Raw genomic sequence first — 11,978 nt, forward strand, 5'->3', positions numbered from 1 at the left:
TCCTTCCTGGCCAGTCACGTAATCAACTCCACAGTCCTTGCGAAATTCCGAATGAATTTCCTGAAAAAACTTGCAAGTCTCAACAATTGCCGCACTTCCTTGATGGTTGCCAGCACCCTCATCTGCAGCACAGGTTTGACCTTCCATCGTCCCCGCTGTACTCCCTCCTCGTTAATTTCTCAACTGAGGTACTCAATCTTCGTCTTAAAGAAAGAGCATTTTTCCAAGTTGAGAGTGAGTCCGTGCGTTCGTAATATCTACAGTAGCTACCACAACCACTCCATCCCCTTGTCCACCGTACGCGATGGGATAATGACGTCGTCTAGGTATGGGACAACGATAAGCCGTCCATAAGCCGTTAGAACGTGGCAGAGATGTTCGTTAGTCCGAAAGGCATTCGCAAAAGCTCATAGTGCTCCTCTGGCGTTACGAATGCCGTCTTCGCAATGGGGTTTTCCGCCATCGAAATTCGACAGTATCCGGATGCCAAATTCAGGCCCATGAAATATTCAGGATCCCCAAACTTGTCACGACCTGGTCATCGATCGATCTGGCATTTAGCTTTCGATAATCGACGCACATCCCGTAATTGCCGATATTTTTCTTCATTAAGGTAATCGGATTTGCATACGGCGAGTCCGACTCTCAAATAATTCTATTGCCCAACAATTTCTTGAGCATTTCGCGTTGGTCCTTCTTTCCGGCTCCGCGAGGCAACACGGACGGTATACGACAGGCGCGTCCGTTACGCGCTTAATTTCGAGCGCCCTTTCGTATGTTTTTCTTAAGTCGCGCATTGACGACAACGTGCAACAACGAAACTCGTCGATCAACGTAACGCACTTCCCATGCGCTTCTTTTTCAATCTTATCAAATTACAACTTGAATTTCGCGATCACGTCGCAGAATCCGATATCCTTCCCCGTATCAAGCGGTTTCCACGTTTGATCATGATTACATGATATTGTAATCTGAAGTCCTGTCTGATGATGACGAGGTGCCGCGTGTATTCGTCAGGAACTACGAACGAGTCCACGTCGGTCTTCACGTTTTGGATCACGATTATCACGCGTTTCCACCGCCGTTTTTCGCGCAAACATTCGGGGCATCCGCGATAACCCTCGTCGCAACACCTAACTACCTGGCTACCGACGAGTGCATCACGGTGCACGCACTACCCGTGTCAACGAGACTATTTATCCGATTCCCGTTGACACTTATGCTAATTCCATATAAATTTAGCACCGGTTTTATACGGTCGAGAGTATTTACTTGCTTGCTAGTATCGCCCTCCTTTTCGGATTTGTAGCACCGCCTCGCGATATGTTCCATCTCTACGCACCGCAGTGACACCTACCACTGGTCGTCAATAGACGCCCCTTTCCTCTTTTCTTGATCGTCGCCGGTCGTTCCGCCTCCTTCCAACGGTCCCCGTCGATGCCCGTCGAACGCGGCCTTGATTCTCTCGACGTGATTGACACTCGATGACCCCGCGTTACCCGCCCTCGCGACGGCATGTCGCCAAGGGTGCTCATAAACGCGTATAACGCGTTGGGGTCATAATGCTTCGCCGAGCTCACGGTGCGAGCAACAGCGTCGTCCGGTATACCACCGATCACCATATTCGCCTGATATTTATCAGATATATCGATATCTAACTTTCGCAATTTGCATGGCTTCTGGAAACAATAATCTCCTAAATTCTGCCCAGGCCGTGCTTTATACGATGCTACCTCCTTGAACAGACGGCTAAATGGCACCGTCTTCAAGAACTGGGCCACCAGCTGTACTTTCGTCTGCGCGTAGGTGATGATGATTTTGGCGGGTGTCATACCACTTGCTGGCGTCACAGTCGCGTGGCAATCAACCGCATTACCGACCCAACCATACTACTTGGCAAGTTCATCCACATGTCAAACCCATTGTTCAATCACTAGAACTTCGTCTTTCATGGAGACAAATACGGGGATTAACGATTCGTCGCCGGGTCGGGTATGCGTCGGTGTGCGCGGTCGCGAGTGTGAGCGGTGGCTCAGGTGCACGGGCATTTGCTCCAAACGTTCTAATTGACCGTCCTTGTCAGGGGTCCTACGACACCCATGCGGCGGGCGGGAACGCTAACGCGCGGATGATCAAGAGCGCGGCTGCGAGCGGGCAGACGATCGAGAACGCGGACGCGAACGAAGGATCTCCACCAATCGTTCCAGCCATGCCAACCGCGCTCCTCGGTCCTTATTTTCCACGTTCTCCGCATTCCCGCGTCGTACCGACGAAACGTCCGGGAAAGAATCATGTTCCTCGAGCTCGCAACGGACGTATTTCTACCGATTCGCTCATTTCTTCCTTTTCTATTCTCCATTTTTTCCTTTTTCGCACTCCGCACTGCACGCGATCACTGTGAAATGTTTCGCATTATAGCACGTAAACGAATCCCACTTCTGATATGTAAGAAGCACTAAAAGCGAATTCACGTTAGTCCCGCTTACAGCACGTTCTGTAAGCTCGAAAAAAAAAAAATAAACTCGCGTGATTTTGCTTTTACGTTCGTCCGTGGTGACGATTGTACAAAAAATGGTCGAATACCCTCGGCGTCTACTTTCGGTATACTTTCGACACCCTCACGTGGTTCGCTATCTCTTCCTAGAACCCAGGCAATCGCAATCGTAAGACGTCAGGACCACTGGGCCACACACCATGCGGATGATGAAAGACAGCTTGTCAGCCCGAACGTTCGAACTTCCCATTTTCTTACATAGCATACATATAAGTCTAATATGTAACTAAGGCTACATCTCTTATACAAATCGATTTTATCAAGATTCAATGTAAATGTGAACAATATTGTCATTACAATCGGGGACTGTTCTTCGTAACAATTCATTTGTTATAAAGAAGGTGTTATGGATAAATTTAAAGCTATAGTCTGCGATTTTAGTTGTGCTACAACTTAATTTATGAACGTACGATTTTTTTGCGATTGAGATGTGGGTCTTGTGATTATCAATTATTATTATTATATACGGAACTTGGAGTATTATTATTATACTTGAATCATTTCATCCACCCTCGACAAAAAGGTATATTCTTTTCCGTTTACTTATTTGTCCCCTTGATGTAGATAATCAAAAGAACAATACAAAACTCCTTGTGATATACTAACTACTCGTTCACTTTAAACGAGAAGGAATGATATGCTTAACTCTGCGAAGGTGGAATTGGTTGGTAGGATCCAGTTAGCCAGAAATAGAGCGAGGTTCGAGATAGTTTCTGAACCTCGTTCTTCTGAATTTCGTTCTTTCCTCGAACGCTGCCCTTAGATTTATAATAAAAAGAGCAAACGACAGTGTACTAGATAAGCATCGAAAATTAGAAGCATGACAGGAGTAAATTGACTGAGTAATTTGTTTCCATCGATTCCCTAAACTCTCGTTTCACGGCAATGAAATAGACTGCACTGGTAGAGCGACGTCTGGTTAACTCCTGATCATCCGTCGTTTATCTGAGTGAAACTGACGTAATGCTTTTCCATTTGAGCAATTTAATGGATTACATCGAATCTCCCATCACGATTCTGTTTGTTTTCATGATGGCAGGAAAATTGGATGAAATCGGCATCATGCTAAGCTATTTCCAAGGAAAATCTTCGCGTGCCATTTTGACGGAGCTAAAATTTACATTGTAGAATAAAAGCACGAGACCAAGGGAGCTACTGCTATTAGGTTGGTGTCGGTAAAATGTTTCTTCGAGTAAAACTAGAGCTAAAAATTAAAGCTAAAAGATTCATCGTCATTTATAATTCGGTAGTTAATCCTTAATTATCCGAAACTTTTCGCGTTTTTACTTACAGTCTCCGAAATTTTTCTACTTTTTCTCTATACCTTTTTCAGTCTTATGGAATTAGCTTGAACCCTTCCGCGATTAAAATTTGCTGAATAAGCATTGTCACTGTTTCTCCGAGATTTTCTATGACTCAAACTATACTACCATTTCTTCAACGTTTCTTCTTTTTACGATATATTTTCAACGAAAACGCCAAAGAAAAGTTATACGCCATACGCTTATAAAATATAACGCCAGAAAAGTTGTATACAATTGCGAAAATTTTTATTTAGCTTACTGTATTTTAGTAAGAATATAAAAGTATAAATAAATAAGAATTTTAACTTTCGCGATGGAACAATACATGAAATTTCAAATATAGTCGTCGCTTATCGTACAAGATTAGTAAACAAGAGAAAAAGACTTAAATAAAACAAGTGAAAAAAAATCAGGGTTCCAACCAAAATTGTATCCTCATCCTAATTAAGATTCAAGGGAACGAAACGAATGATTTATACCGGATGTTCAAACTTTAATAAGCTGCCGTTCGCTGTTTCGTTATTTCGCTAATAAAACGCCGACAAGGTAAATAATGCATAAACAATGTTAGTGAAAGGAAAAAATGTTTTAAAACTATGTCGTACGAATGGCTAAACCGCGATTGAGTAGAAAATGGCGAAATGAGGAAGAACTGTGACGGATGGCGTGAACGATGTAAAAGCACAGCTCATGCATCTTTTATAAGGGTAGAAGTAGAAACCAAGGGGTTGTCCTGAGTAATCGTATGATACGTACAAGAAGGGACCAAAGGGGGAAAATCAAGAGGAAATATCGAAGGTTAGATCATGCACACACTGATGGCCACTCGTTCTAAGAGGCTCTATCCTCTTAATTAACTCTACATCCGAATACGTTTTTTTTCTACGTTGTTACCATCTCTTCCGACAATAACTATCCATCTTTGCTGTCTATGTAGCTGTTGCATTGTTTTAAAATATTTAGCATATTTGGCAAATTTAATTTATCGAGGCGGAAGGATCAGTGAAAGCATGAATTGAATATTCCAAGTATAAGTACACGATCAAACTTTGGTGTCGTGTATACGTTGCGAATTAATTTTCTACAATACATATTGCATACGAAAGCATAACATTAGAAAAAATCAAACGATCACATGCATGAAAAAAGGGCGCGTATCGTAACGAGCAGCAAAGTCGTTAAAAAGTTCAGTGACTTCCATAGCGTAAAGAAGAAATGTATTGAAAAAATAAATATCGAATATCAGATTGTTTACGAACATGTGACCTCTCACTTTGAGAGACTCTGCAGCCCTGATTAACGCCAAATTGAATATTTACGATCTTTTTCAGCTAACCGTCACAATAAGGTTCGTCTTTGCACGATAAATTACAGCGGTTTCACAGACATACTGCAGGTGGTATCGTTCTGAACAGCCATGTTCTCCCTGACTTCCGTTTTCTCCGCATCTCGTTGCAACCAGTTTGATTAATCGCATCCTCGAAATTTCCCATATAAATTTCTCTATTTCATTATAGTTTATCGATTCCATTTTTTTATGGAATTTTTCACGTCATTTACAACTTTTAACAGGGAGACCAATTTTCCATTGGATTCATTTATATAATAAAAATTAATTTATATTTTATATGATATATTGACATTTAAAACAATAGCTTTCTTTTTATGGTAACTAAAACTACACGTAATATGAAACTGCTGATTTCTGGACAGAGAAACATGTTCTTTCAAGCATCTTGAGCTAATAAAAAATATGAAATATAAAAATATAAAAAGAGCCAATGCGGTGGGTTAAAAGAATAGTACCTAACATGGAACACAAGAAATTTGTAAAGAAATATCTTTCATTTTTTAATCGTATATTACATCAATTTTCTTTGTCTTTTACGCGTTGAACATGAAAATGAATGTGCAATCTCTTCTTGATTCTAATGAAAACAGCAAATACATTTGATTCATTTCTCGCTATTATTGTCGTGTTCTTAACTTTCGCTACAAAACAAATATCACCAAATATCAACATCATCATCAGTAACAGCGTCATTGACATGTTCGATATTACACCGTGTTTCATATTAACTACAGTTACCTTAATCCGTTAATTACATTACTTATAAATCAAGCCGATGCATGTGTAAACACCGATTAACTATTATCACATTGTATTTATCGCTTATTGTGCGAAATTACCGATTTTACCTAAACGGCCAGCGTTACATACCGTCCACATTGATTAATACGTATACCAATTGTTCCCTTATCAGTCGTCCTCCTAACAGCGTCAATATCTTTTTTTAAGAACGAAACAGAGAAAAAGAAAAGAGGGAACAAAGACAGAAGAGTATGGTTGATGACAGAAATACGAAAATTCACGAGGACGTTAGAGAAACGTGTCAAAATCGAGGACATTAATTAGGAAGTCTTAGAAATTTGTTCGTACAAGGAATTCGCGGGTTGAGAAAACTTGGTTAATTCGTGAACTTGGCTTTTTATATAGAAAAATGAACTGAGTAGAATTGCAGAACTAATTAAAACGTGCGACTCGTAACGTTATGCTTCACATAATTTGTGGAACCCTTTTCGTGGTTTCAGCATATAGGAAAATTTAACGCTAATTTGAGCTACCACGGGAATCATCATGCATCAGCCTTGTTCGGCTTGAATTCGAATTAATACGACAAACCTATTATTAATAACGTCGGCAAACTGACTGATAAATGGTTCGCGCTAATTTTGTACATTCGGGAATCGCAAGATCACGATGCAAAATATTCGCCATAGAGGTTCTCATAAATACCGTGTATTATCGCACACCCAACATCAAGTAATATTTTATCCGCGATAGATAAAATTCGGGATGCGATCAATGCTATCCAACTAATTAACTCGTGAAATTTTTATTTATACGATATTAATAGGAAATAGAATTTATTTTATAACCAGTCCCCTTGCAAATGATCTAAGCGAATTAAAGTTATAACAGCTGAAGAATATCGTTCGTGTCTGTTGGCTTTACAATTACTTAGTTGCTTTGCATTATTTCTTTATGAATCATTTTATTCTTAGATTTCTAATATTTTCCTACATATAGCACCTGCTCGAGGTATTAATTCCATTAATTTCATCGCGAAAGTCATGAGATTGATAGCTAAGAACCACCCAAGATCTCTAATAAACAAATTATATGCGGTTCGCATAATTCCATGTATGCAATAATTTTCTTATTGCAGGAAAGATGAACTTATGCGAAGAATTTGTTCTCCGTCCTGTCGCTGGATGTATGGCCTACTTATATCGAACTAATGAATTTACGAGGTTCCTTCCCCACGCGACCGTGCGAGCTTACGGTGGAAAATTTTCATCGTGATGTTAAGTTAGATAGTATCAGAGATTAAAAGTATTCTTAAATAGTAATTTCGATTAGGAACCGATGTTATTCTTGTGATATTAATGCATTCAAGAACGCGATATGTTAAATTCTGGAGAATTCTCCAGTCGATTTTATTTTCCGACGTATAAGCCGTATATTCGTCAATTTTTAGTTTTTAATTTTCTCTAGAATTTTCTACCCGAATTCAGAGTGATCGGATCTTAGATTACGACAAATTCTTAACTGTAATAGAAATATACACTAATGCTTACGATTAGAAGTATGCAATCCTCGTATAGTTTTACCCGAACCTAATTTAATATAATATATTATGGAAAATTACGGATAAAAGAATCTGCGATAATCGCATCATTTATTAATATTATAACTGTGTATCGTAAGAGGAAGAAAAACGAAATCGTCTATCATTCGAAAGATATTAATTTTTCGATCTACGTGTCTGTTCATATCTCTTTTTTCAATTCGGATTTAAAAATTTCGGATTTTTGTTTTCTATGGCGTTGCATATAAAGCGATATAGAGAGAAGTTCGATGGCAACCGAACTTCGTGAAATACCTGCATATTTAGCGGAAGGGTTGTTAGTGAGTGCCTTGAGACTGCATAGTATCAAGAGTAAAAAAAGAGATACTGTCATATCATAACAGAGATGTCCTTTATTCTTTCCATGGAAACTACACGGCAGCAATTGCGGAAATAAACGCGATCCTAGGGAAAAACACGAACCAGTGAGGCTGTCTCACTGATTCGCAGTTGAAATTTCAGTCAACAGTCTTCATTGTTTGGCCAGTCTCTCATTTTGTCCCCACGGCGGTATTAAAATCTTCCACGTGCTCGACAGTTGTGGGAGGTATAAGTTCTGGTTTGAAACGAAAAAAACGCAGTCGACCACAATGAACACATTGAGAGGAAACGAGCTGTACATATCGTCGCACATCGTCACTTTGCACCTGTCTCGACACAGGACATTTAACAATGCTCCAAAGTACAGATCCACGAATACGAATCGTGAACCGAATGCCGCGTATGTACGTATGTATATAGATTGTAGATACGTGGGCAGAGATTGCATCGGTATTTGTTATTCGGTGTTGGTATTTGTACTCTTGCCTACATCAATGTGTACGCGCAAGTATGTATATGCGATCATTCGATTGTGCGCATTCACGTCGCGAAACAATACCCCCGAGTTCAGTTCACCCCTTTCCCGATAGCCCTTGCTCCCCCTTTTTCTCTTTCTGTCAATTTCTCTTTCATTTCTTCCATCGCTGCTGCTTTTGCCTCCCTGACCCTTTGCCTGGCATCCAGATGCTCTACGGTCTTCGTCTGATTCACTATTTTCCTTTTCTTAGTCTTTTTATCTCTTTACATAGGCGTTTAATTGTTGTTCTCTCAACTGTTCGTAAATCTCTACAATTATTCCGACTCTGGCCTAGTTTTTGTTTTCTCCCTCCTCACACTTTATTTCTTTAGATACGTTTCTTTAGCCTTCCACGTAGTTTCCTCGTTCGCCTTCCTTCTTTTTATCCTTGCATTCTTCTTCCTGCCCTCGATTTACCTCTGAGCTGAGCTTCCTTCGATCTGGAAACTGGCTCCGTTCTCTATACCCCTACAGTTTTTCTTAACGTTTGTCTACTTGTTTCCGATTGTTGAGTTAGCGAAATCGTTTAAAGAGGACGGGTCGGCTAAAATACATTGTCTAATTGTGTAGAAACTGAGATATATACAGGGAGAATCCGGCGATGCCTAGAACTATAGGCTGGCTAACGGGATTACTCTCGTGCAGCTTTTCTGAATACAGACAAAGTTCGGTATTTACGTGGAGGATACGGAGGCGAGGAAAGAAAAATCTCTGTCTGGTCGTTAGCCAGCAGACAATACAATCTGAGCGTGGATGCTTTCCATTCTAAACATACAGTGGATGAATTCACGCGCATATCGCAGAGATGCTTGGTTTTCAGAGTGTCACACACCACGATGCAACATTAATAATTAGAGCTAGCTCGAATCTTGGTTAATAACGAGGTTCTACCCCTCGTACTCGTGCACCTTTAGTTATTTCGCGTCGTGTCATGGCTTTTCGAAATCGATGATATTCGGTAGAAGTACGTATATCGTATTGCTTCACAGGAATTTGTGAAGTACATCTACATATATACGGGTATACACACATGTATATCTCTGTTTAATATTTAAAATTTAAATGAAAGACAAGGCAACGGTTAGTAATTAAGGAAAAACACGGAACAAGATATTGCGTGACCTTTTTTTAATTACGATTAATCTTTCGATGGGCACAAATCGAGTGAAACGTGCTTGATACGATGAGTATCGAAGCGGTAATTTTTATGTACCGAGAATAGTATTTTTATCTAATGAAAAAGGCATCGGATATACATTATTATTAGCTTTTCAAAACTCATAAATAGTATCTGATGAAGTTGTTTAAAATATTTTTTCTCACATTGCGTTCCTGTGAGTTGTATTTATTTATGCAAAGTTCAAGTAATACCGAATATCCACGAGTTTTTCCTCGTGGACATTTTTTCGTACCCGCGAAACGTTATAAGGTATACCAATATAATGAAATGATCAATAAATCCTTCTTGGTGCGGAATTAACTAGAAACCTCGTTCATTTCTATAAAACTTATCGGTCTTTGTGTGTGATGCATGAATCTATATATTATATTCATGGAAATTCAACCAATTTACCGGAGTTAATCTGCATGACCAGCTGCTTTTTAAATGGCTGTTTCATTCACGACTAGAATTTAACCAAGCAAATGTATACTCTGATTTTATTCTCGTTAACAGGAGGAGTCCGTTGAGCATAATTTCTTAGGAAAATATCGTTTGGATTGCAAAAATTCACTAGTCGTTTTATCACCTATGCAGCCACGCGAACATTCTATCGTGTTCCAAAGAAATGCTTTTTCTACGGGATATTATATTTTTTCATTTGTTTAAACAAAGTTACTTCTCTGATAGCTCTTATCTTTGATTGTAATTCTTTTCAAGATACATGTCGTAGTCGATCTCGAACGTAGTAATTAAGAAACATAGTAACTTCAAAGTTTGTAAAAGTGGCGATATCCTTAAAACATTGCTTGTCCGATGTTACCAATTCATCTTTCTTCGTTTTCCAGATTTCTACGTTAGTGTCGCACAGAGAACGTCCGCTATGTTCGGACAGAAGTCTCCGTGCTGTTGCCAGAGTCGGACAAGCTGTGAATCTGGCAGTAGAGAGGTTCGTCACTGTTGGCGAAACCATCGCGGATGGAAATCCAGAGATCAGGGAGGACATGTACCAGGCGTGCAAGAGAGCAAGAGATGCTGGTAAGTCATTGTCTGCAATCTGTCTATAGACCATTATTGACTACACTTGATTTGCCGTTATATACGTATAATGAATGAGCCGAAACTAGAGAAATCACGTTGCAGGCGTTATTTCTTCAGATTTCGACTTTTATCGAACATAATTCCTAATAAAAAATTGTTAATTTCCATTTCTGTACGTTAACGTGCCGGAAATACATATATGCAGGAAATTATTTCTTCCGTCCATTAACACTGGGTTAAAGACCATCTACATATATATAAGATTTTCACGCAACATGATGCGCAAAGTTCGTATTTGTCGCGTTAGTAATCGGTCATCGAGAGATCGTCGCCAAAACTTTTTAAGCAAATAGAGGTGACCTAAAAAATTTTGCGAAGATTTTAAAGCCGCTTGAAGATGTAAAGACGTTTGTCACGAGTTGTCGCTTCTAAAAGTTGAAAGGATATCTCTCAGCAGACACTCAAGCTCGTGCTGACGTTCAGAGAGACCTTGTCATTGTTACTTCCAACAAGTTTTACTCCAGCTTGACTTCGGTCTACTTTGCTTTTTTGACAATCGGCAACATTGCCGCATCGGTACTCACCAGTAGCTCTATTCGTTTGGAAATAAAATCTCTGATAATACCTTACTTGTCTGCGAAACTCACGATAACGCAGCGTTATATCGTAGTTCCTTTATTTGTAGTATACTTCGTACGATCCAATGCGATGCGAAGTCAGTCGATGAGACGCAAAATTTCGAAAATGTTAAATGTATTGATGTACAGAGCGGGACGAAGTAAAAGAAAGTAGTTGGGAACTTGGAAATATTATAATCACCGTTCCAAGAGCGTCCCAATGATTTGCAGCAACAGCGCCGGTTCCATCTCCGTCGTTGCCAGAGGGCCCTTCGTGCGAAGTTTTCGTGTCACCGTCCTGTATGGCCTTATCCATGCTTCAACCAGTTCCGACCAGGCACGGTCCTTCGCGATCTTGATCTCCTTTTGTAGCGAGCGCCGTAGCACGCGGTACGCTTGGTAGCGCAGCGAGACTTCTTCCTCGTCGCATCGTCGCCAGCGGCGGGCTCTCAGGTACCCTCTTCAGGCCCGGACACATCACGCCCTCAGCTCCGCGATGTCGGGAATACCAACCACGGGAACCAATACACGGCTCTGCTTCCCCCGATGTCCAGCGTGGTTCGCGGCATAGACGTGTCACATATTGCTGTCATGACTCGACGGAGGTTCTCGACCTCCTCCACGCTTGTTTCCGTCGGCGTCGTCGAGGCTTCCCAGTTCCAGGCAGCCACTTTTGCGGCCGCTCGAAGCAAATCGTCGTCCCTTTCTTTAATCTTCCACCTTGGTGGTGGGCGCGCGCGTCCTTTTCTCGGTGGACCGCGACCACCGCCCGC

At 40.6% G+C, this 11,978-nt stretch overlaps 1 protein-coding gene across 5 annotated transcripts in view; it reads left to right on the forward strand.

Moving 5' to 3' along the window:
- The window catches only part of LOC100749511 (alpha-catulin), a 68,494-nt gene that overhangs the window by 25,556 nt on the left and 30,960 nt on the right, over window positions 1-11,978 (forward strand). For all 5 annotated transcript variants that reach the window (XM_003486007.4, XM_012394583.3, XM_003486005.4 and 2 more), the window contains one exon: window positions 10,396-10,585. In XM_003486007.4, coding sequence (XP_003486055.1) covers window positions 10,396-10,585 — 190 coding nt within the window. The remainder of the gene's footprint in view (window positions 1-10,395; window positions 10,586-11,978) is intronic.

The sequence above is a fragment of the Bombus impatiens genome, unplaced genomic scaffold (assembly GCF_000188095.3).
Source record: "Bombus impatiens unplaced genomic scaffold, BIMP_2.2 scf_0095, whole genome shotgun sequence".
In the NCBI taxonomy this organism is placed as follows: domain Eukaryota; kingdom Metazoa; phylum Arthropoda; class Insecta; order Hymenoptera; family Apidae; genus Bombus; species Bombus impatiens.